Below are 25,009 nucleotides of genomic sequence, written 5' to 3'. Positions count from 1 at the left end.
TATATATATATATATATATATATATATATATATATATATATATATGACTGAGAGATACTTCCCGTAGAAAACCTAACTCACTGCCTTCAGCTAGAGCTCACTGAGCACAGGTGATGGGCAGTGAAAGCAGAACCGTTGCTTCGAGAAGGTGCTCATTGGCCTTAGTTGTTTCAGTTAACTATTCTTATTTATTAAATAAGTTATGGATCTTGGCCAGCATCACCAACTTCCTCCATGTTTGCACGGAATCCTGCGGCTTCCGGAGTGCTTTCATGTGTGTTACCGTACTGGTTCATCAAACAGCAATGTGGCACAGGGCAGATGGGATAACTGTATGTATTTCAAAGTTCATCAACTGAAGACGTGGAGTGGCTTTTCCGTAACTAGATAGCTAGCTAGTGACTACACATGTTTTCTCAGTTCTTAGCTTATGAGATACGGGTGGGGGGTGATCAATACCTCAGATTCTGCTCTCTCCACCATAAGCAGGGTTTCTCTCCAGAAGCCCTCACTCTTGGGCAGCTCCTTTGATAAGGGTTCAAGTAAGACTGTTGAACGAATGAATTTCAGGAGAAAACTCTAGGATTTACGGAAGAGCAGCCTCAAACCACATGACAACTGACCTTGGGAAGCCAAGGCCAATGCAAAACCAGAAAAAACTGGTATGTGGTGTTCAGCTGGCACTGGGCATTGGCTCCAGTCATTGACCTAGATGTGATCTTCCATGTGCTAGGCACCTTCAGATTTCAAGAGCATTGCTACATTGGCCATCATTAACTAGGTTTAAATTGTTTTTAATGCATTAGAGAAGAGGGAGTCTTCACCTGGGATTGGGGTGGGGGGAGGCAGTGCACTCTTTGATCTTATTTGTTAGGTGAAACATTTGAAATATGGCATTGTTCCCCCTAAGGAACAAATGACCATGTACCTTTTATCAGGTCCTCAGCGTACCAGATACCTTTCAGTTGTTAAGGCATGCTTCGTTAGAGACTGCTGGGTCAATTTCCTCAGGTTTGCCTGTTGTATGAAGTTATTAATATTTACTATTAGTTTATCTTCTAGTAAAGCTTGCTGTTAATCTTAAACAGCTGTATAACCAAATCACCACACAGAGACTGGGTTTTTAGTTAACCTAGAACACAATGCTGGGCAATATTTACTCCCTCCTAAACCTCCAAGCCCTCCGTTTCCTAACATTTAGATTTCCCACATTATACTTGCTTTTTGTGAAATCTTAGGTCTGGTTCATGCTCCACGTCCTCTAAGATCTCTCCTCCAGCTCTGTTCTCCTAGCTCTCCTAGCTCTCCTCTTGCCCCTTCTCCTCCCACTCATCTCTCTGCCTTCTGGCTCCTCCCTGCTCAACATTGTGTCTAGTTGCTTTATTTTGTCCTGTTTACACAAGAGTTGAGACAGGATGCTTAGAATGAGTATCACAATGCAATATCTGGATTGAAACCAAAGAGTTGGGGGTAGGGTGGGGGAGAAATCAGTATTTGAATGAACAAGTGTAAGGTGTATACAATAAAAAAAAAATAAACATTATATCAACATTTGCCTGTACCTGGAGTTCCGTTGGGAGGTAGTTGGCACCATGTCGGTTTAGGAGGCATTTACTTGTGAAGCCATATCAATGGAGATACTTGGGACACTGGCTGCGACCTAGCTGACATTTTTTTTGTAGGAAATGTAAGTACTTGATGCGAATAAGAGCACCCCAAACTTATTTCTTCTTGTCAAATGGCTAAGCCGTTTCTTATCATGGATGCACTATAAGGTTCTAGTTCTGTGGAATCTAACCAGCTATTTGTGCATGTGCTCTGGAGAGGTCCCTCCAAGGTCAGGTAACTCTGAGATGCTAGGTTCAACAAGTTGTTTAAGCAGGCTGACTTTCCTCCAGTGGGAAGTCACACGTGCTTAGATGCACTGCTGCTCTCTGAGGACCACTTAGCCTGTAGCCTTTCCCCCACTTAATTATTATGTAGCCGTCCATGACTTAAATCTATCCTTTCTAATGCAGACCCAATTTTGAGCTCTAGATAAAATTTAAGTTTTAAAGACGTTTTGTAGGGGAAAGTGGTGGGGCAGATTGATTCAAAACACGTGGGACTTAAACATACTATCACAAAGGGAGGAATCCCGTGAAGACTCTGTTGGACCCGGGCAGAGATGCCGCCAGGGAGATTGCTGTGCTGGTCTGTGCACACCCTTTGTTCCTGTGCTAAGATAGGCCAGCTTTAGTTACAGGAGCTTCCGGCTGCTGCCTTCTCACCCTGGGAGGAAGAAGGAAAGCCACCACTTCTGATGATGTGGCTGGAGAGTTTCTGAGAGCTTTCCTCACTTGCTCCGTGAGTCCTGTAAGGTCAGGGTTCACGCATGCATTCCATTGCAGAGCATCTTCATCAAGGCCTTCACTTCTGCCTTCACATCCCACCTGGAGCTCTTTGCGCCAAAGAAAATATCTGACCTGTGAACTTCGACCACCACCTCGCTATCTCCTGCCTCTCCAGTCTCCCTAGCTCAGTGAAAGGCATCAGAACCCATCTCCCAGACTAGAAACCTTCTTCCCTGTTTGATGCCCCAACCTCCAGATTCTAATAATCTCACACCTGGAAGCAAAGCTTCTTGTGCCCCCTCCCACAGCTCACTTCCCCACTGCCCCACCCCCAGAAGGTAGATACCCCACCTCCTCTGTTCATTTCGCAGCTCTGTATCTCACAAGGATCTGGACTTCATTTTCTATCGAGATGTTATCCATTCCCTGCCCTGGCCAGCCTCAAAGACTTGACATTCTTCTTGAGGACGGCTTCCTTTCTACCAGGCTACTCAGTACACTCACAAACACTGCCTCCTCCCCTCCCCATCCTTTCTCTCTCCTCCTCCTCTCTCTCCTCCTGTTCTCTTCTCTTTCTTCTTTTCTTCTTCTTTCTTCTCCCCTTCTCTCTTACTCCCCTCCCCTTCCTTGGCCCTCTTCTTATCCTCTGAGAAACAGCTCCCACACTGTTTACTTCAAGAACACCTTTCCTGACCAACTTAGTAGCTGTGCCCCAGAGTTCTGAGAATGTATTTCCAGAGAATGTGCTTTTAGAGAAGCTGCCCAGTCTGATGGCACCCAGCATGCCTAACTCTCATTTGTCAATCTCTCTAAACTTTCTTAGTACCTGAGGCAGGGAATACAGCTCTCCATTGTCCTCCAAAGCCAAGAGGAATTTAACAAGGACCAGAAAAACAAGTGTGAATGTCTCCCTCACCCCCTGCCCTTGGCATGCTCTTCCCTCAGTTAGAAGGAACAGGTTTTCAAGATAGGTATCTCAGCACATCGCCTTCATGCCTAAGAGCAGCTGCGTTTGCCCAGACTTTTTTAGTTGGGGCCTTCCCTACACTATGTCATCTAACTTCATGACAACTTTATGGTCGAGGGTTTGATTTGAGTACTATTTAAATTCAGACACATGGCAGTGCTTTCCACTGTGGTGGGCTTGGGATTTGAACTCAGACTGATTGGCACTGACCTCCCCACACTGGACTCTCACTCTATCGGTCATTTCATGGCATAGATTTCTGTGAACTGTTTTAGGAAAACTTGTTATCTGTTACAGCACCATTTATCCATGCCTCCTGTTGGTTAAAGAGACGGTGGAGTTAATGCCTCCCCCTTCGGGCAGTTTATGCACAGAAAATCCTTCTCATACCCCACCCCCTTTCGGGGCTCCTTTCTTCTAGCCGACCCAAAACAAAGACTGTAACTTCCATTTGTATTGGTCCAGTTAAGTTTGGAAGCCTGCTCTCCCTGCTGCTCTGATCTTATACCGTTACACTTAACCCAGCAGGGGACTTCTGCGTGCACACTATTAACGGTAAGATCTCACGTGAACTTCTCTTTTGTAAAAGTTCTGATTCTATTGCTGTTAATATTTTTGCTTTCTTCTGTCTCCTTACATGTAGATTCCAGTTTCAAGATTAAAAGTGAGTTTCAAAAGGATATTCATGAAAGATTTTTACTATCAGTTCACACACAAAATACCACTGTATTTAACTCCGTAAGCTACTTTTTGCAGAAATTCTTAATAAAAAAAAAATGGATTGTTCTATCATTCATAGATAGTGGCAAAGACCCGTGTCACCGGGCAAGCGAAGCACCGGCTTGAGCAAAGCTGGCTTCACAACACAGGTCTCCCCTGTCGCCAAATGGTTGCCATTTGAAATGCCTTTTAAATACTTGAAATTGCTCTTTATCTTTTTATGTCTCCTTGTTTGCTGTGAGTGCTCATCTCTTGCTGGTTCCCACATGCCAGCTGGTGGGGCCTCTGTTTATTCTTTCACCTGTGGCTTTTTCTTGCCATGTGTTTGTTCAAGAAGCCAGCTCATCTGTCCTGGAGCACTGTTCACTTTCTAAATGTTCCACACCGTGTCACTATGGTGTCACTTAACATGCTTGTCTTCCCTGTTGTTCTCAGAATTGTCACTTTGGTCCCAGAAGCCTGATAATAGTCGACTTTTTTTTTTTCCCCAGAATACGAATGAGACTGCAGGTGGCACCGCACACCTCCTATTGTACCATTTTATGGACACACAGGGGACAGTTCCCATTCTGTTTTTGGCTAACCAGAAGTTGTCCCTTGGCCTATCATCTGTAAAATTTCCCGTCAGCCCTTTGCACAATGGCTTTAGAAGCTACTGATCTGTGCCTATTTCATTAGTGCCATTTTTTTTAAATTAAGAGTTAAAAATGAAGTCAGTCTTATACAGAGAGGAATCTTTATGTCAAATATTTTATTGCTATGAGGAGCTACTATAGAAAATGTAAACTCAAAGCTTGATTCTTTCCTCTGACATATATACATTCAGAATAAAGAGTTACCCAGTATCACTCAAAGCATCTTTTACAAACTGTCTGAGTGACTGTTATGTTTCTATTGGTTGTTATTATCCTCTGATATGCACATTGCAGGGTCTTTCCACAGAGGAGCTCATCTGAGGCTTTTCTGCATGGGAAAGATGATGCTAGGTTCCTCTCCCTGAGGAGATGCTGACACTGGAGGTCTGGAATGCAAGGCCCAGGCTGGGCTTAGAATGACCACTGGATTGTGCAGCCACTGTGCTACTGGGGACACAGGTAACATGGAGGTGGCGACAGTGAGTGTAGAGTCATGCACACCTGTGTTCCCCACCTTCGTTCTGTGGGGTGGCCAGGCTTGCCAGAAATGGACATAAAATAAGAGAGGGAGGGGCATTATAAGAGTAAAATGCTCCTCCCACCCCAACCCCCACTTCTGGGGATTGAACACAGGGACATACCGGGCAAAAGCTTGCTATGTCCCCAGACCCAAAGCACTTATTTTTCAACTGCTTCAAAGCCATTGGTTGGTTTATGTTCTAATTCTTACAGGAATCCTGAAGGATAAAAGTAGCAGGTAGCCAAACTCTGTTCAGGTAATTTGTTTGTTTTAAAATTTCAGTAGCGCAAAATGGCAATTCTTGTACTTCTTTCTTTGTGTGTTTATTCACACACACACACACACACACACACCACACAAATCTATACTAGATACTTTGGGACATCTCTGAGGAGGTTCAGGCAATTATTTATGAGAACTGGCCAGTAAGAAAGGCAATGAACCAGTCAATCAAAAATATAATCATAGGTTTTACAGAGATGTAAACATACTGTAGCATTTTAAGTATGTATGTATACACACATACACACACTCCATATATACATGACAAAAAGTGTAATCTGCATTCAGAAGTTCGAAGGTTGAGTCAAAGTTCCATGCTTATTTGATCCATGACAAAATTCCATTCCCCCCCCCCCCCATCTAGGGGTTCTCTGGTAGCCATGGGTGTCCTGGACTCACTTTGTAGACCAGGCTGGCCTCAAACTCACAGAGATTTGCCTTCCTCTGCCTCCCAGAGTGCTGGGATTATAGGTGTGTGCCACTGAGCCCAGCACAAAATTCCAGTTCTTGATATGGAAAAGAGAAAATATTTGTTGTAAATATTCCAATTGTTTGTTCTGAAAATTAAGTATCAGAATTTACTTTATAAAATGGTAGTTTAATTTTTGATACGTGCTATATATTTAAGGAATGCCAAATATTTAGTTATAAGAATCATTAGGGTTTGGGCAGTGGTGGCACACACCTTTAATCTCAGCACTCAGGAGGCAGAGGTAGGCAGATCTATGTGAGTTTGAGGCCAGCCTGGTCCACCTGGCCAAACAGAGTGAGTTCCAGGACAGTTCCCTGTCTCAAAACAACAACAAACAACAAACAAACAAAAATAATCATTAGGGTAAATGTCCTGAACAAAAAAAGACTAAAAAGACTGTGTTGGTGGGGTGACTTTTACACAGAATTTGAGATAGAAAAGAGCAGGGGGGGGGGGGAGGAGCAGGCTAGGCAACCCCACGGGCTCTGCCTTAGAACTGGGCCAGGAACAACTGTGACTTACTGAGCTGAAGGACTGCTCCTGACAGCCCGTGTGCCCAGTTAGCGGTTACTGTAGGCACAGCGGGCTGTGGGCATTAGACTCCTCCGTCAGGAGCTTTAATTGACCGTGAGGGCAGTTAAGCCCTCTGCCGGGCTCTGCAAAGAGGTGTTATCTGAGGACAGCCGCAGCATTTTGAGTGTTAGCTCTGGCCAATTTTGAAGCTAAAGAAGGGCCGATTAAGAAGATTAAACAAAAATATAACTGACAATCCTGTGTTTGGCAGCTTCCCAAGATGACCGTTTAAGTGTTTAGCATCTGAATTCAGGTCATGCAATCAGCGTAGCCACAGAACAGTGATCATTTTCCCACCTGTGCTCGGCATTGAGTGGCTTATGTTAATAGTGAATGTCGTTTGAAGCCACCAGCAGAGGGCAGAGTAGAGCTGTCAGGGTGTCAGTTCGATCTGTAATGTTGACTGGGAATTCAAGGGCAAACCATAAAGGGTGCGGGTACCAGGACCACCTTCAGGACACTACTCTAGGCTCTACTGAGACAATTAACATCAGAAAAGTATATGACTGGCTCCCACACGCTCACCAATTAAAAGTATGGAACCATGACACATCTATATAACTATAGTGATGGTGATGATAGTTCCCACGAATAATGGAATAGAAACAAAAATTAAGATAGATAGTAAGGGATCCAGAGTAAAATCCAGCAAGTGTTTACTTCATCAATCAGTTTAATTTTTCTGTTATCTTATACTAAGCAGTCATCAGGTTTGAGGTCTTTAAGGTGTAAATTTAGAGGAATTGCAATAAACAGTTAATTCTGTTTAGAATCCCTATATAGGCTAGAAGAGGGCTTGGGATCCTCTGGAACTGGTGTTAAGGATGTGAGCCACCACGTGAGTAATGGGAACCAAACTCAGGTCCTCTGTAGGAGCAGCAGGTGCTCTTCTCTTCAACGTTAAGCCAGAGTTTCTGAAAGGATTGCTGGGTGTTTCGGTTCGTAGCACTCACCCTAGCGCTGAGGAGCCTGAGTATGGGGACTGGACAACTGAGGTCAGGCTGGGCTACAGAGCAAGACCCTGTTTGAGAAGGGGGGAAGAAAGACCTGGGAAGGTAGCTCAGTGGTAGAGTACTCGCCAAGTGTGTACAAAGGCCCAAGGCTGGCCCTTAGCACTGCAAAAATAAATTAAATTAAAAAAGAGAGAGAGAGAGCTGTCAGGGAATATCTACTTCAATACCTCTGTTTCATGGATTTGGAAATGAAGATCAAAGAGATAGTGATTTGTCGTAAAAGGCAGACACAGAGCTTGGTTTTCCTGGTTCTTGGTCCTATAATTAACTACCACGATGGACGTGGAAAAATGTTTATAAAAATGTTTCCTATTTGTAGGAAGCATAAGCTCCTTTTTTCTATCTTAGGGAAGCGGTGGCATTTTGGTGTCATTAAGAGGCCAATACAGACTCTTCTGTATTGTTGTTGTAGTGTTCACTTGTAAAGTTACAAAACAAACATGCTTTATGCTTTGATTTTTTTAATTGAAATGATTCTATCTTGTTTCCAATAATTATATATTTCTAATTTTATTTGTTCACTTTTATTATTTGAGACATTTTATGTTTAACTTTGTTTAACAGTTATTTCTCTCCTCCTCCTCCTTCTTTTCCTCCTCCTCTTCTCTTTTGACAAGGACTTGTAGGACCAGACTGGCTTCGAACTTGCTTCATAGCTAAAGATGACCTTCCACTCCTCCCCTGTCTCCACCTTCTGAGCACAGAGATTACAGGTGTACCCCCCCACACCCAGCGTGTGCTGTGCTGGAGGTTAAACCTGGGCTTCATGACCACCACCAAATGAACTGCATCCCCAGCCCCTAATTCTGCTTGCAGTTTTGATAGCACAAATGAAGTACAGAAATGTGAACAGTTGCCTGTGCATAACTGACATAGAACCACAGAAAGGAAATAAAAATTTAGAGTCGATCTCCAAAAGACCATCCAGTGCCACTCAGCGTACCCAGTAGACAGTGTTGAATTTGTCTTGTGAGTTGTCAGGACTGTGTGTTTAATTCTGTCAAGACATTTGAAAAAATAAATTAGATTTTTTTTTTTTAAATAAGGCAGATTAACTAAAAGAAGTTAGTCACCTAAAACTAACGTGCCGTAAGTACACTGGACCAGAGTTTCTAAAAGTGTGTTTTGAATACTCTGGCATCAGAATTACTGTGGATTCTGTAAAGTGTGGACTCCTGGGGTTCCCCTTTCTATAGTTCTCACTGATGTTGAATGTAAATGCACTGGCTTAGACTGAGTGAGATCCGCACCAGGTCCTGGACAGACGCAACTATGATGATGTCCCACATCGCCAGATGTTTATCTGACCTGAGCAACCGGGAGAGTGGCCACAGCCAAATCCCCATGCAGTTCAGTTTCCCTGTCAGGATAAGGCTGTGCTGTTTTCACCCTGACAAGGGGAGTGATGGAAGCCAACCAATCTTTATGATGCTATTACATGATGCTTTGTATAACGCCATTTCCTCTTTCCTGCCAGCTCTCACCTTTAGGCTTACCTCTGTATTTCCAAAGCACTTTACAAAAGGCCTATGATTAAAATTGGCAAGATGTAGGAGGGAGCAAAATGGACCAAGTTCTTGTTAACTTTTTGAAAAGTTACATGTTACTGTCGTTAATTCTTGACCTTTGGGTTTGAAAAGTAAAAGTACCGCATTAGCCACTTGTTTGTCGCAGTGAATTTAACCTAAGCCTCAATTTATGGCTAAAACCACAACTGTAACACTACCACTCAGTAATAGTTGACTCGGCCTCACTCTAGCTAATTTGCCCCGAGCGTCCGTTTCACTGTTTCCCCTGGGACAGTTCAACAAGGGACGCTAAAACGAAATACTCAGGATATAAGAAGTACGAAGCCCGTTTCTTTAAGAAATTAAATCGTAAAACCAGCCAAGCATCAGACCTGCAGCATATTTCAGTCAAGAAAACTCACTGAGGCTTTTAAATTCTTAAAGGTGTAGTATGTGTAGTTCCCATATACAAACGCAAAGCAAGATGAAAGCGCTGATAAGGTAAGCTCATTTGCAAACCAAGAAACGCCGGCTCCAGCTAATTAGGACGCCCTGCCGTGACCCTGAGAGACGGCAGGAACCTCACGAGCAGGCGAAAGAGGAGGCTTGAGACCAGGCTGCGGGATCCTGGGCGCCGGCAGACGGGCGCGGGGCTGCGCCAGGGGCGACACCGCTGCCGACGTCACGAGGAAATTATCTCCTCCCCGCCCCGCCCCGCAGAAACCGGCAGTTCCAGCGTGGCCCTCCGTCAAAAAAACAAACAAACAAACAAACAAACAAAAACGCACCTCCACTTGCTCTGAAATAAACCATTTTCTGTTTTAGACTCGGAACTTTGCAAACAGAGGAGAGGACAATGTCGCCACAGCCTGTGTGAGCGGGACCCCAAGTCCCAAGCGTGCGCATGCGCCGAGGGCTACACCTTGAGCCGGGACCGGAAGTCCTGCGAAGGTAAAGGGCGCAGGCACCGGGAGCTATCCTTTCGGACAGGTGGAAGGCGCTCTGCAGAGGGAGCGCACAAGCCTGTTTGTGTCATGTATTAGTGGGGGCTGGGACTGTCCAGGACCTCCATGGGAAACCAACTTCAATCTGTTCCTCCTTCCCTCCATCCCTCCTTTCCTTCCTTCTTTGATTCTCCAGGAGAGAACTTTTTCTTCTGTTTTAATTTCCGTTATATTCTCAGATCTTTTAATAGACTTCTGTTGCCGGACGCAGCCCACTAGAAAGTTGCTGACGGGGCTGATAAAAGGCCAGGATGTTCTTTTTCTTTTTAAAGGTTTATTATTTTTATTTTGTGTTTATGAGGTCCTGCATGTATATGTACACCATATGCGTGCCTGGTGCCTGAGGAGGCTAGAAGAGGGCTTGGGATCCTCTGGAACTGGTGTTAAGGATGTGAGCCACCACGTGAGTAATGGGAACCAAACTCAGGTCCTCTGTAGGAGCAGCAGGTGCTCTTCTCTTCAACGTTAAGCCAGAGTTTTCTGAGTGCAGGCAATAAATCTCTCTCTCTCTCTCTCTCTCTACTTTGTGTAAAATATCAGGATGAGCAATTTCTTTTCTTACATTTCATATATTTTTAGGAGTAATTCTATAGCCACCACCAGTTTGAGAGTATTTCTCACACATCTTACCCACAGAGTGTTCCTTAAACATTTTAACTCAACAAGATCTAGAGAGAACCTTGGAGACTGAATCCACCCTTATCGAGGTCTCCTCCTGTTTGGAAATTCCTGGTCCAATGTAATAATCCCCAGAGAAATAACTCGTTTTCTAAAAGGTGCAGTGGTGCACACATTCCGTGGAATCACTTGGCTTCAGGCACATCCAGCCTATGCCTGTTAGAGTCATGTGCTTGTGCCCAGTGACCTGATGCTGTGCCTTTTGTCCCAGAAGCAGAGGGCTGAAGCCTGACACTCCAGTCGCAGCAGAGCTGTTGAGAAGTGTCTGGAGAAAGACCAAAAGCAGAGCAGGAAATAGCCTAAACTGGCTAAGATATTATGATCTCAGCTTCAAGGGAGGCTATGGCAGGATTGAAGTTCAAGGCCAGCCTGGGCTTCATAGTGAGTTCAAGCCAGCTGTGGAGGCATAGGATCTCTTTCTCCAAACAAAGAGGAGGGAGGCAACATGCAGCTTGGTGACAGAGTGCTTGCTTAACACACAAAAAGATCCTCAGTTCAGTCCTCAGAATCACACACACACACACACACACACACACACACACACACACACACACACACACTCCCTAGCTTTTAATAAAAGGTTAATTGCAGACTGAAAAACCTGAGAAAGTGCTGAGTAACTCTAGCACAACAGGAGTGACTTTCGCGGGCACAGAGCTGATTCATGTCGCCCTCTCTGAGCACTGGAGAAGCAACCTTCCCATGATGCACTGCAGGAGAAGCCGGCGTGAGGTGCCCTTCTTTGTGCTAATTAGGGATAACATCTGACTGTGGGTTGCTGTTGTCATTGTGCAGATGTGAACGAGTGTGCCTTTCAGAACCATGGCTGTACTCTTGGGTGTGAAAACACCCCCGGATCCTATTACTGCACATGTCCTGCAGGATTTGTTCTGCTTCCTGACGGGAAAAGATGCCATGGTAAGCTGTGACAAGTCGTTATTGCATTTTATTTTATTTTCAATTATGTCCCTAAGCTGTTTGTGATCGAAGTGGGTGGTCTTCGATGAGCAGTGTGCATCAAAATCACTGGGGGGGGGGGGGGGGGAAGTATTTCATTTTGCCTTATAAAACATGGCTAGCTGAAGCTGCGCATTGTGGTACAGATTTGTCATCTCAGCACTCTGAAGGCTGAGGTAGGAGAACCACAAGTTCAAGGCCAGCCTGGGGTACATAGAAGGACTTTGTCTTAAAAGCCAACCACCACATGTATAACTAAGCTCAATTACAGGCCTATTAAAAAGAAAAGAAAAAAAAAAACTTTACGGCAAGGGAAATAAAACTATATAAATAAGCAAACACATATTTCTATCTTAACCTAGATTATCTAATATCACTAAAAGAGGGGCAGATAATAAGTAGTCATGATGTGTTATTACATGTAAAAATTAACTCTAATCCCCTTGTGTAATATATGTCAGTTTTTAGATACAATCACAATACTACTGTTACATCCTTAAAATTTGACAATAATTCCTTTTTTTTGCTTTGTTTTGTTTCCCTTTTTAAAAAAATTCTTTATTAATTACATTTTATTCACTTTGTATCCCCCCTGTGGTTCCCTCCCTTCTCCCGTCCCAATCCTTCCCTTCCTTCACCCTCTGCATGCATGCCCCTCCCCAAGTCCACTGATAGGGGAGGTCTTCCTCCCCTTCCTTCTGATCCTGGTCAATTAGGTCTCATCAGGAGTGGCTGCATTGTCTTCCTCTGTGGCCTGGTAATGCTGCTTCCCCCTCAGGGGGAGGTAGTTAAAGAGCAGGCCAATCAGTTCATGTCAGAGACAGTCCCTGTTCCTATTACAATGGAATCCACTTAGATACTGAGCTGCCATGGGCTACATCTGTGCAGGGGTCTTTGGTTATATCCATGCATAGTCCTTGGTTGGAGTATCAGTCTCAGGAAAGACCGCTGTGCTCAGAATTTTTGGTTCTGTTGCTCTCCTTGAGGAATGGATACAGAAATTGTGGTACATCTACACAATGGAATATTACTCAGCAATAAAAAACAAGGAAATCATGAAATTCGCAGGTAAATGGTGGGATCTGGAAAAGATCATCCTGAGTGAGCTATCCCAGAAGCAGAAAGATGCACACGGTATATACTCACTTATATAGACATATAATATAGGATAAACCTACTCAAATATGTACATCTAAAGAAACTAATCAAAAGGGAGGGTCTCATGCTAAAATGCTCAATTCCTATCCAGAAAGGCAAAGAGGATGGACATCAGAAGAAGGAGAAAAGAGGGAACAAGTCAGGAGCCTGACACAAAGGACCTCTGAAAGGCTCTGCCCTACAGACTATCAGTGCAAATGCTGAGACTTATGGGCAACCTTTGGGCAAAGTGCAGGGAATCTTAGGAAAGAAGTGGGAAACAGTAAGATCTGGAGAGGACAATAATTCTTAATAGCATCAAATAACAGCTTTTCTATTATGCAATTGTATAACAAACTAATAAAAATAAAACCTTCAAGTACCCATAAGCTTGTGCTGTAGAGGGTGCTAGTTTAAATTGTCTTTTAAAAGTCCTCTACAGAATTGATTTGTTTGCATAACATTTGTTGGCTTGATGTAGCTGTCTCTTTCAGATTCTTCTTATTATCTCTGGTATAGAATTCTTTAAATTAACTATTTTTATTTACAGAGCTTCTTCCTTTGTGGTTTTTGTTAATTATACTTTTGAAATGTCCCCACAATGTTCTTCAAACTTGTAATTATATTTATAGACCAGATTAGATTCGGCATTGACATTTCTTGGCCAGAATACATTATAAATATATTTGGACTTCCACCAAGATATATATAATGCCCTGATGTTTCATTGTATCTTGAGATTAGTCAGTGTTCCTTCATCTCCTATAGAGCCCACCAGTCACATTTTAATAAATATTTCCTAGATCTATTATTTCATCAAGAGTTTTGAAGTAATATTCTCGTCTTGTCATTTCTTTTTAATTAATAATTAGAAATCTTTTATAAAGAGAACTTTCTCTCATTAACTATTTGCTTTCCCAACACATGATGTTTACAGTATAAGGCAAAATAAGTGGAAATTTGTATTAGAGGACATGATTTGCTAGTGAATTAGTCATTTCTAGGTTTGGAGGGCATCTATATTAGAGTGTACTTACTGAAAAGAGAGGGGAAAAAAAACATTGTGAATTCCCAGGGCTATCCCAGAACAAACTTAGGATTTCATATTCCGATGTCTTCTAGTCCTGGTCTGTATTGGACTCTGTTAGCATGACTAATGTACAAAAGCATGTCTGAAATCATGTCTATCATGTAGTCCTGTTTCATAGATGATGGAGAATAGTTCTGTCTGCATATCATCTGGGTTTATGAAACCAAATTCATCGAAATTGATGGATGATAAACAACATCCTGTTTGGAAATTACCTATCACTGTTGCACATATGAGACTTGATTCTGCCCTATTAGTGAATATCCTAAAAGACTGGGTAAATGGGTTGACTACAGGCCCCATCCAATGCCAGCAATAACACATACAGTTCTAATTCATTCTCAAAGCTTCCAGAACTTTTATGATAGATATTTTAAATTTGCATTTGAATTTACTGGAGTTAATTTTCATGCAGAGCAGGGTTTGCTTAAACCACTCTGCAGTTGTTTCTGTGTTGCTATTGGACTTTGATGTGCACACCCATTTTAACTGACACCTTCCATGGCACAAGCTTTTGTGTGCTTGAAGGTTGTATTTTATTGGGTTTGTTTTGACACACTCTCATTAAGATAGTAGATTGGCCCTCATCTTGGGGTTCTCCCATCTCAGCTTCCTGTGGCTGGGATTACAGGTGTGTGACATTATTCCCAGTTGCAGTCTTTTCTAATCTGAGCTTTCTCTCTTGTCCTAGCGTCGTCTGTCTTTTTCCTGTGTAAGTTGCATGTTAGCACACATACATGGCGTATTCCTATGCACTTGAGACACACTTTGGTATTTGTTAAGAGCCTTTTGCGTCTCTTTGTACATATAATCACACAGATACCTTTACTGTTTCTAACGTGTGTAAACTTCAGGTGAACTTGAGAATCACTTGGTAAAATTCCACGTAAAACATTCTGGAATTCTGATGACTAACAATTTTAAACTTTTTATGTAAAATTGGAGAAGCTCATAGGAGATTGAAGATAGTTTCACAAAATCCTAGCTCTTTTCTCTTTTCTATATTGATATTTTGTCCTTGTTTTAATATTTTTCAATACTGTGGCATCGAATAAATGTTAGATTTTTTAAAATTCAACTTCCTCCTTTTAGAGTCACAATTGAGTATAACAGAATTTCACAACCCAATTTCATACTAATTTTACTTTTTTCTTCCTTAATTAGAACTTGTTTCCTGTCCGAGCAACGCATCGGAATGCGGCCATGGCTGTGTTCTGACGTCGGATGGTCCCCTGTGTATCTGTCCGGAAGGTTCAGTGCTTAAGACGGATGGGAAAACATGTAGTGGTGAGCTTGTTTGCCTTTTGTTGACTTGACAATATGACCCTTCTAAGAGACACTGAAATTTTAACCTTATTGCCAAAGCAGACCAGATCTTCCAAATATCACATATTGATAGATACTTAGGCAACAGATTACTATGTACATTGGCGAGGTTTTTGAGACAGGAGAGTGGCGTGGTTTCTAGAATGTCCTTTGACATCCGGCTAGCATTGCCAGTTCCTAGCAGTATAGTGTAAGTCGCTCTTGTGACCCTATTGCTGCCAGATGGGTGCAGAGTACTCAGCACAGAGGAGGCAGCTAATGACCCTATTCTTTGCTCTTCCTAGAGACTTAAGCACATAGAAACCTTGATGGAACTCAAGGTTAGCAGGAGAGCTTTCAGTAGGTTTTGATTGTTTAAATAAAATATACAAAAAAAAAAAAAAAAGAAAAAGAAAACATGCATTTGGTAGAATTTAGTATTACCCAAATCTATAATTGAAATTAAATAAGTCAAGATTGTTGGGGGAAAAAAAACAAACTACCTACCTAAAAGGCAAAAGGCAAGAGGCCAAAAATGTGTGAGATAGAAAATTGTGTTACTCAGCAGGAAGAGTTAGGACAAAATCAAAATGCTTTCTTTGTCCAGATGGCCGTCAGTGCCTACGTTCCTGAATTCAGTGGTGGAACTCAGGGATAGGCCAATGGAGTGTGAAGGGTTAACATCAAAATGCTGGGTATTGGAGAAGTGGCAACTGTGACATTTTTCTCACTCTAAAACTAAACTTGATGGTAGCAGTATGAATGAGTAAGAAGATGGATCTAAAAGGAAATAGGGTTGGTTCATCAGAGTACTTCATGAAAAATCGTTTTATTTTGTGTGACTCAACACCAATGCCCACGGGCTGGTTTTTGCAGGCTGTTCATCACCTGATAATGGTGGATGCAGCCAGATCTGCCTTCCTCTCAGCCCAGTGTCCTGGGAATGTGGTTGTCTTCCTGGGTACGACCTACAACTGGACCGGAAAAGCTGTGCAGCTTCAGGTTAGTGCCATGACTGTTGGAAAGTCTCTCCTTGAAAAGAGGATTACATTAAAAATAGCATTATGTTAGAAGTATGAAAAGTTAATTTGCTTTCAGGTTCCTGGTAGAAAATATGATTTGTAAAACAAATGTTAGAAGTGGGAATTAGAACCTGTTACTATGAATAATGAAAGTGGCTGCAACACAAATAATGTTTTTGAAGACTATTTTGTAGTTAAGTGGGCATCTAGCCACTTAAAGTAGGGTCTGGTATCTTTAATAGATGAGGAGGCCATTACGGGAATGATCTTAAAGGGCTTTATAGTTAAGCCAAGTTTAAAACATATTTATTCATTGATTTGATTTTGATCTCCCTGGTAAATGTAATAATCATAACACTTTGACAAGTTCTGTCTTTTTCCTTCAACTTTAATGTGAAGTTTTATGCTTCAGCTGTTTCTTTTCATCTGCTGATCTTGCAGTTTTGTGTGTGTGTCTTTCACCATCCTCGGAATTATGCCATCCTTAGATTTATGCCAAATTGGTTTTGTCTGTTGAGGGCTGATTATGCTGATAATCTGAGATACTGTAATTCTGATTCTGCAAAGCTTGCCTGATTCTGACCCCGGTACTCTTAGCTCTACAAGGTCTTGGTAATAAAATATAATAAATCTGAAGAATGATTGGGGGGACCTTATAAGTTCAAAGAATTATGATCCACTTTCTAAAGAGCACCCAGCCAGGGAAAATGAATTGAATTCAACGTGAAGGAAGTTATAGTCATTTGTTTATAGATCGGGTTATTTATTGTTGCCCTTTCTATAAATAAGGACTGAGGGATGAAATCTTGTAGTGATTCTTCACAAGAAGAAATCCTTCCAACCTGCCTTTGCCTACATCATGCTGGTGGGAAACTGAGCAGACTAGTATTGCAGGAATTAAAGAAGATGGTGCAATAAAATTTACCCTGCCTGCATGATGGGCAGGGACCAAACTAGAGAGGAGATTGAGGGAATGGCCAACCAACCTGAGACTCACCCCATGGGAGACACCCAACCCCTGACACGATTAAGGATACTCTGCTGTGTTTACCAACGGGAACCTAGCATAGCTGTCCTCTGAGAGGCTCCACCCAGCGGCTGATGAAAACAGATGCACAACCAAATACTGGGTGGAACATAGGGAGCCTTGTGGAAGAGTTGGGGAGAAGAATAAAAGGACCCAGATGGGACAGGAGCTCCACAAGAAGACCAACTAAGCCAACTAACCAGGGTCCACGGGGCCGCTTGAGACTGAAGCAACCACCAAGGACCATACATGTACTGGACCTAGGCCCCTACACAGATGTAGCCAGTGGGGAGCTCAGTCCTCATATAAGTAAGGGGGGAGGGGAGAACTGACTCTGACAAGGATTCTGTTGCCTGCTTTTCGATCACTTTCCTCTGGTGGAGCTATCTAGCCAGGCCACTGGGGAAGACAGTCCTGATGATGCAATTTGATATGCTGGGGAGGGGATGGGGCTCCCCTACTCCTCAGAGTAGGGGAGGAGGGATAGGGGAAACCGGGAGGGAGGGAGCTACAACCAGGATGTAAAATGAATTAAAAAAAAAAAAAAGAAAGAAAGGAAAAAGAAGGTGCAGTGAAAAGCAAGAGTCAAAACTGTCAGTGGGTCTTAAAGCATATTAAATTCAGCCATATTTGAAATTTTTGTTAACAGGACCACAGCCATTTTTACTGTTTGCAAATTCTCAGGACATCCGCCACATGCACTTTGATGGAACAGACTACAGTACTCTGCTCAGCCAGCAGATAGGCATGGTTTTTGCCCTGGACTATGATCCTGTGGAAAGCAAGGTACACTTTTTTTTTTCCTATGTAAACAGATTATGAAAATTCCGTAAAATGACTGGAGGGTTTTAGCTCCACTGACGATCCGGGCTGCTTGAAAATGCTCTGCCGTACTCACAAAAATTAGAGCCAGAAGAAGTCACATATGTGCGTTTGAGGAACCTTAAGCACTCTTGTACTGTGATAACCGTCTCCTGCTCCTTTTTAGCTGTCCTCCTGGGGACACTGTGCAGCTTCCTCGTTTCTGTTTCCTCTCTGGAGGTGCAGGTGGGAGACCAGCACGATGCTTTGCCTGTAGAATGTGTCCCATCAGTAAGTTTGCTGATCAGTTGCTAGGAGAGGTAGTGGGTTGGGGTTGGGGCATGAGAGGTCTGAGTTAGTTTGGCATTTAATGTGTGTCGGTGGGAGAGGGGAGCGGAACTTAATGATTTCTTAAGTATGAAAATCAGGAAGCAAGCTTTATGGCTTACGTGAAAATAGCAGCCTAACACAAAGCAGTATTAACATAAGTGAGAACGAAGTTTAAGTGGGATGACTGTTTGCCATTCTCTGATTAGCATTCTTATTTTCTACTACTCAAACTGTGGTCTTTGGCCCATCGGGAGCTCATTAGAACTATAGAATTCTAGGCTCCATACCAACCACTGATCTAGAACCTCTTTGGTTTATTTGTTTGTTTTGGTTTTGTTTATTTGTTTGTTTGTTGAGACAGGGTTTCTCTGTGTAGCCTTAGCTGTCCTGGACTCGCTTTGTAGACTAGGCTGGCCTTGAATTCACAGTGACCTGCCTGCCTCTGCCTCCTTGAGTGCTGGGACTAAAGGCATGAACCGTCACTTAGGCTTAGAACCTGCATTTTAACAAGATCCCCAGGTGATTTGTATGAGAGATTCAGCTGCTTATAGTTACACTTCTTTGGAAGCAGTATAGTCGGTCTCTTAGCGTGCATGCTCCTAGAAAGCATCGTTCATCTGCAGAGCTGGGCAAGATGGAGGACTCGAGATGATACGAACTTTAGCAAATACCTGATCTAATGGGCTCATTTCTGGAGTCTGGAAAATTGAGGCATTATGACTCAGCTGAGGCAGGTAAAGCAAGCAAGTGGTAAAATTGACGGAGCATCTGTGTTTTCTGAATTGACCTGAGGTGGAGTGCTAGGGAACCAATGAAGGTACAGGCCAGCTTGTTCCCCTCATTCAGTTACAAATCACTGCTTTCTGTCCAACGGAAGAAGCTACTAGGGGTTAAGTACAAATGCTGTGTCACTGACCAGTAGTCAAAGAAAACTAAGTTAACAGTGCAGGAGCTAAGGATGTGTATGAGAGAGAGAGAGAGAGAGACAGACAGACAGACAGAGAGACAGAAGAGAGACAGAGGGAGACAAAGTCAGAGAGAGGGAGGGAGAGAGACAGAGTATCTTATGGTTTCTATTGTTGTGAATATTTCTGTTTCTATACACCATGTATCCTAAACACCATGACCATGGCAACTCTTATAAAGGAAAACATTTCATTGGGGCTGGCTTTCAGCTCAGAGGTTTATTCCATTGTCATTATGGCAGAAAACAGGGCAGCATGCAGGCAGACATGGAGGGGTAGTTCAGAGTTCTACATCTGGATCAGCAAGAAGAGAGAGACACTGGGCCTGGCTTGAACATCTGAAACCTCCAAGCCCACTTCCAATGACACACTTCCTCCAACAAGGTCACACCTACTCCAACAAGGTCACACCTCCTAATAGTGCCTTCCTGGTGACCAAACATTCTGATCTATGAGTCTATGGGGGCCATTCTTATTCAAACCACCACACAGAGATTAAGTTGCTTAAGGTTACCCATATTCAGGAGTAGCAGGGCTGGGACTTACTATAGATATATCTGGGGCTTATTATAGATATGTTTGTCTGTCTCTGATAATAATTCCATTGCATGACCTGAAGACCTGTTAATCCTTTATGTATATTCTACTTCAATATTTAGAAAATAACTCAGAGATGCCGGTTCCCTTTTGCAGATATATTTTGCACACACAGCCCTGAAGTGGATAGAGCGAGCGAATATGGATGGCTCCCAGCGAGAAAGACTTATCACGGAAGGAGTGGATACACCAGAAGGGCTTGCTGTGGACTGGATAGGCCGGAGAGTCTACTGGACAGACAGTGGGTATGTTTCTTGCTTTGGTTTTACGTCAGGGGAGATGGGGATGAGGAAATAGGTGATGCTCCTGGTTTTTCCTTCTGATTTGAACATAGAAAAATATGGCTGGCCACTTGGTTGAGGATGAGAGAAGGCTCCATTGCTGTCCATACTCCGCTCCCTTCCTCACTACCAAACAAGACAGGGTCCACAGGGATGGGAAGATTTCAAGGCCAAGACACATGCTCTTGCAGTTCAGATCATTGTCACCAGTGCTTCCTGAAACCTGACTGAGCGCCATTGGGAAGCATTTGCTGTGCATAAGGCTCTCACCTAGGTAGCTTCCAGAAGACACAATAGAAAAGGAGCCGGGAGCTATCTTTGTGGATAGCTCTAAGTTTAGCTGAGAAGAATAGTCATATTTCCCCATTTAAAAAAAAAATGAGTATAAATGCTTGGTGCGAATGAGGTAATGAAAGTATCAGGCCATGCATAAACAGCTGCCAAATGAAAGAAAGGTACAAACTGCCGAAGAGACCAGCAGGCCCAACCCTTTCACCTCATCGGTGGAAAGCGTGCCATGATGACAACGGAATAAACCTCTGAGCTGTAAGCCAGCCCCACTGAAATGCTTTTCTTTATAAGGGTCACCATGGTCATGGTGTATAGAATACACAGGGTATTTCCTGGTGGAGGACGTCAGACTCAGAGAGGCTGAAGGTGTTTCTGGGTTGTTTACACAGCATGTGAGTGGCAAGTCTTGCACTAAAATTCTTGCGCTGGTTCCTGCTAAACAGGCTTGAAGGAGAGTGGACGCCTCCTTGGAGATGAGAAGATGTTTTCTGAGGTTGGGTAGGGGAGGCTCCTTTCCACTGTGGGAGACAAAAGAAGCAGAGCTGGGCTGTTTCTATCCTCGAGGCTCCCTCTGTCCCTGTGGCCTGTGGCCTGTGGCCTGTGGCCTGTGTGAACCTGAGAGCAGACAGGGCTGGATAAGAGAGGGACAGAGGAGGAAAGGGACTGCCTCCTGCGTGGAGCTAAAGAGAGCCCACTCCCTTGCTTCTGGGAGAGAAGCATGAACCAGATGACATGAGAGATGTCTCGTGCTCTAGAGTATTTCTTCCAAGTAACTGATGGGCACGGAGTGAACGCTGGCCATTCTGAGCATCTGGAACCTATACAGCCATGTAAAAGGAAAAGAAGATTGAGGTTTCACATCTGGGAAGACAGCAGTTACAACTCAGAGAGCGGAGTCCCAGGGACCAGCCTTGTGTGCTCAGGCTCAGCTATTGTGTGTACAGAAAGTCTCTGGATATAGGACACAAACAGGCTCTTCATAGAGAGCCAGATGTGCAATACAGTGTGAGGTCACTGATGAAATGCTATCTCTGTGCCCAGGTGGAGCATGGCCTTTCACCCAGTTGCCTACTTAGCCTTTGCCTTCCTTCTTGTATCTATTAAATAATTGTAGTATGTCAGATACTGTGCTGAGGGGGTTCCATCCAGGACACTATTAAGTCCCAAATAGTTATGCTTTCAAATCTCTAAAGATCAAGAGGATTTATAATCAAAGTGCTAAAACAGCTTTCCCAGGGTTAAGCAGTGAACTCAAGTTTAGCCATTTCTGGATTCCCTACATCATCACAGAAATGAGCTGAGCTTGGGGTGCTTCTTGAGATAGGACCTGTGAAGGCTTGGGTTCAAACCCCAGTACCACAGAATCTTCACTCAGCATCAGAATGGGTGAGACCCAGAGTCACACAACAGATTTAAAACGGCTCCTGCCAAAACAGCTATAACCATCGTAATAACAACCTTCTTCGTGTGGAGCCAACTTAAAAGGATGTTCTCCGTGTCAGCTGGGGGGGGGGGTAATAACAGAGCTAGTATGTAGTTGTTTCCAGGAGCGTAAACGGTTCTCAGCACTGAGATGTCAACAGCTCTCTGCTTCTCTGAGATGACGCTGTTCTCACTTCCCCGCATTCAGGAAGCACCTCTAATTTTACCAGTGCATGATTAGTACCCACTGCCCAGGCAGTGCCTTCAGGAGGTAGATGGGCAGGGCACAGCTGGAGCCCACAGAACCAGACCTAAGACTCCCCAGCCCATTGGCTTCAGCAAGAACAAACCCTTCTTAAGCTCTCTTCCCTCTAAAGACAGCTGCTTAAACAAAACCTTTAATTTGTTTGAAAATGAGGGGTTTGTACTTAAAAAAAAAAAAAAAAAACAACCTTGATATCAGCTAGAAATTTGATTTAAAGAACTGAGACTTTAATCCTAGGTATTAGATTTCATGGTAACTCTAAGTCAATGAAGAACCAAAGGGGATAACTTTATTGGTTGAGAAAAAGACATTCATATGAGCATGACACACTGATAATTCTGTGCAATTATTAATATTAAGGAATCCTGACTCCTAAAGTTAGTTGAACCATAAAGGTAAAGATACATGTGCGTTTGTCCTTTGGGGGACTCTGTGTAGAGGAGCACAACACATACAAGTTGTCCCTGGGTCTTTGATTCCTTATCACCAGCCCTGGGGGCTCAGCCTTGCTTTTGGAGTAAACTGAGCAGCACCTTAGGGAGCTCAATTCTCTTTGCCTAACTCCTGCTCCAAGCAGTTGAAATGTATTAGTGATGTAACAGTGAGATCAGAGAGGGTGGTTTTATTACCTCTGGTCACATGCTTCAGGATCCCTGCCCTCCTACAAGAGAGGAGTAGAATGGCTACAAAGGAACTGAAACCACGGGAAGTGAAGTGATGATAAGGGCTGACAGCTCCACTCCATCTGCTCTAAAACAATGTAGAAGAAAATTGAAGCCCTACTACGTAAATCTCCCCTGCTGTCCCATGCTGGCTTGTGCCTTCTTCCCCATGACCCGTGACCCACTATTCTGGCCTCCTAGTCTCTGGCTTCCATGAGTTCCAGCAGGAGATGGAAGGTTGTGAAGAGAAAAAGACTAAATATTTGCATGTTGGCTTTGTCTCTGCCAGGCTGCTGACGGTCCCCCTTTACTTTGTCCTGTGCCTGGGATCAATATGGGGTGCTAGTAGTTAACTTTTTTTTTTGGGGGGGGGGTTGGTTATTTGGTTAGTTTTGGTTTTTCAAGATATGGTTTCTCTGTGTCTCCCTGGCTATTCTAGAGTTCACCTGTAGACCAGACTGGCCTTGAACTCAGAGATCTGCCTGCCTCTGTCTCCCAAGTGCTGGGATTAAAGGCGTGTGCCACCACTGCCTAGCTGTATTTTAAATCAATAAGTATTTGTGTGTGTGTGTGTGTGTGTGTGTGTGTGTGTGTGTGTGTAAGCTTGCTTGTGCTAACTTGATGAGTTGTGTGTGTGTGTGTGTGTGTGTGTGTGTGTGAGAGAGAGAGAAAGAGAGAGGGAGAATGAGAAAAGGAATAGTTTTATTTGAAAACAATGATGTAACACCTCCCTACCTATATATACTTTCTAGGAAATCTCTCATTGGAGGAAGTGATTTGAGTGGGAAGCACCATCACGTAATCATCAATGAGAGAATCTGGAAGCCACGGGGAATAGCTGTTCATCCACAGGCCAGGTAGATATTTATGAAAAGAAGGTACCATTAAGCTGAGCTTATGCAGCTGTTCATGTCTGAGATGCTCAGGGCCAGAATTCGTGCTAAGACTTCAGGTGGTCAGTGCAGCCAGAAGCCAAGAAAATCTGTGAATTTTGTTCAGATCTTCAGAACCAGTATGACTAACAACTTACATCTGTCCTCATCTCTTGGTTATCATTAGCCAATTACACTTAAGCCCATGAATCTACTTTCCTTAAAAATCTTATGTTGGAGGGCTAGAAAGATGGCTCAGTGGTTAAGAGCACTGACTGCTAGGTTTGGATCCTAACACCCACACAGCCACTCACAACCCTCTGTAACTCCAGTTCCAAGGGATCCAATAATCTCTCTTGCCTCCACAGGTCCTAGACATGAAATGTTATATATAGATATGCAGGCAAGCAAAACACTCATATACATAAAAATTCTAACTCCTTTATTTACAAAAAAAAAAAAAAAGATTTCAAAATCTACAGTGTTGTTTCTTGAGCAGAAAATGTAATTAGAAGTATTGACTTAGAAACTCTATTTAAGCAAGGCATCACTCCTAGAATCAACAAGCAGAAGTATAAATTACAGAAGTGGTAGATTCTAGGCTATGAACTATGAATTGGCATCACATTTTGGTTTGAAGATAGAGAATTAAGGAGAATAAAGAATTTCTTCAGAGTCATCAAAAAGCAAAGAGAAAAACAATCCTGTTTTATTTTTTATGGAAATTTTATAAAGATCTCTAGATGACGTGTTGGTAGTAATGGATAATTGATTCGGAGCCGGTCAAGTGGTCAAAACAATGAGAACCCGTCTCCAAACAAGCCAACTATATACTAAACCATATTGATATTTTTAAAAAATGTGTCTGGTTCACGGAAGTTAAAATTATCTTCATAGGCACAGTACCGTGCATAAATCCAGGAAGCAGGTAAACACACTGTTCCTTTTATTGTAATTGCATGTGAGAATGAGCTACCTGGGCAGGAGAGATGGCTTAGCAGTTAAGAACACTGGCTGCTCTTGCAGAGGACTGGGGTTCAGTTCCCAGCACCCACATGGTGGCTCACAACCGCCTGTAGCTCCAGTTCCAGGAAATCCAGCAAAGTCTTTTGACCTCCAGGGGAAAAGATGCAAATACATACACTCAGGTGCACATAAATACATAAACTTTAAATAAATAAATCTTAAAAACAAAAAGAATGAGCTACCAAATTGAAGCAAGGTTGCTGCCAATTTAATAGTGTTCATTTAAGCACAAATTTGCTTAGTAATATTCTACA

The 25,009-nt window shown here is 43.1% G+C and overlaps 1 protein-coding gene across 1 annotated transcript in view; it reads left to right on the top strand.

Moving 5' to 3' along the window:
• Egf (epidermal growth factor) overlaps positions 1–25,009 on the top strand; it is a 72,891-nt gene that overhangs the window by 19,273 nt on the left and 28,609 nt on the right. The window contains exons 6-12 of the mRNA XM_055628286.1: positions 9,849–9,974; positions 11,501–11,623; positions 15,054–15,176; positions 16,071–16,196; positions 17,893–18,029; positions 20,033–20,181; positions 23,610–23,714. Coding sequence (XP_055484261.1) covers positions 9,849–9,974; positions 11,501–11,623; positions 15,054–15,176; positions 16,071–16,196; positions 17,893–18,029; positions 20,033–20,181; positions 23,610–23,714 — 889 coding nt within the window. The remainder of the gene's footprint in view (positions 1–9,848; positions 9,975–11,500; positions 11,624–15,053; positions 15,177–16,070; positions 16,197–17,892; positions 18,030–20,032; positions 20,182–23,609; positions 23,715–25,009) is intronic.

This window comes from Psammomys obesus, unplaced genomic scaffold (genome assembly GCF_907164565.1).
Source record: "Psammomys obesus unplaced genomic scaffold, mPsaObe1.curated_primary_1811, whole genome shotgun sequence".
Lineage (NCBI taxonomy): Eukaryota > Metazoa > Chordata > Mammalia > Rodentia > Muridae > Psammomys > Psammomys obesus.
This window is presented reverse-complemented; position numbering and strand designations above follow the sequence as displayed.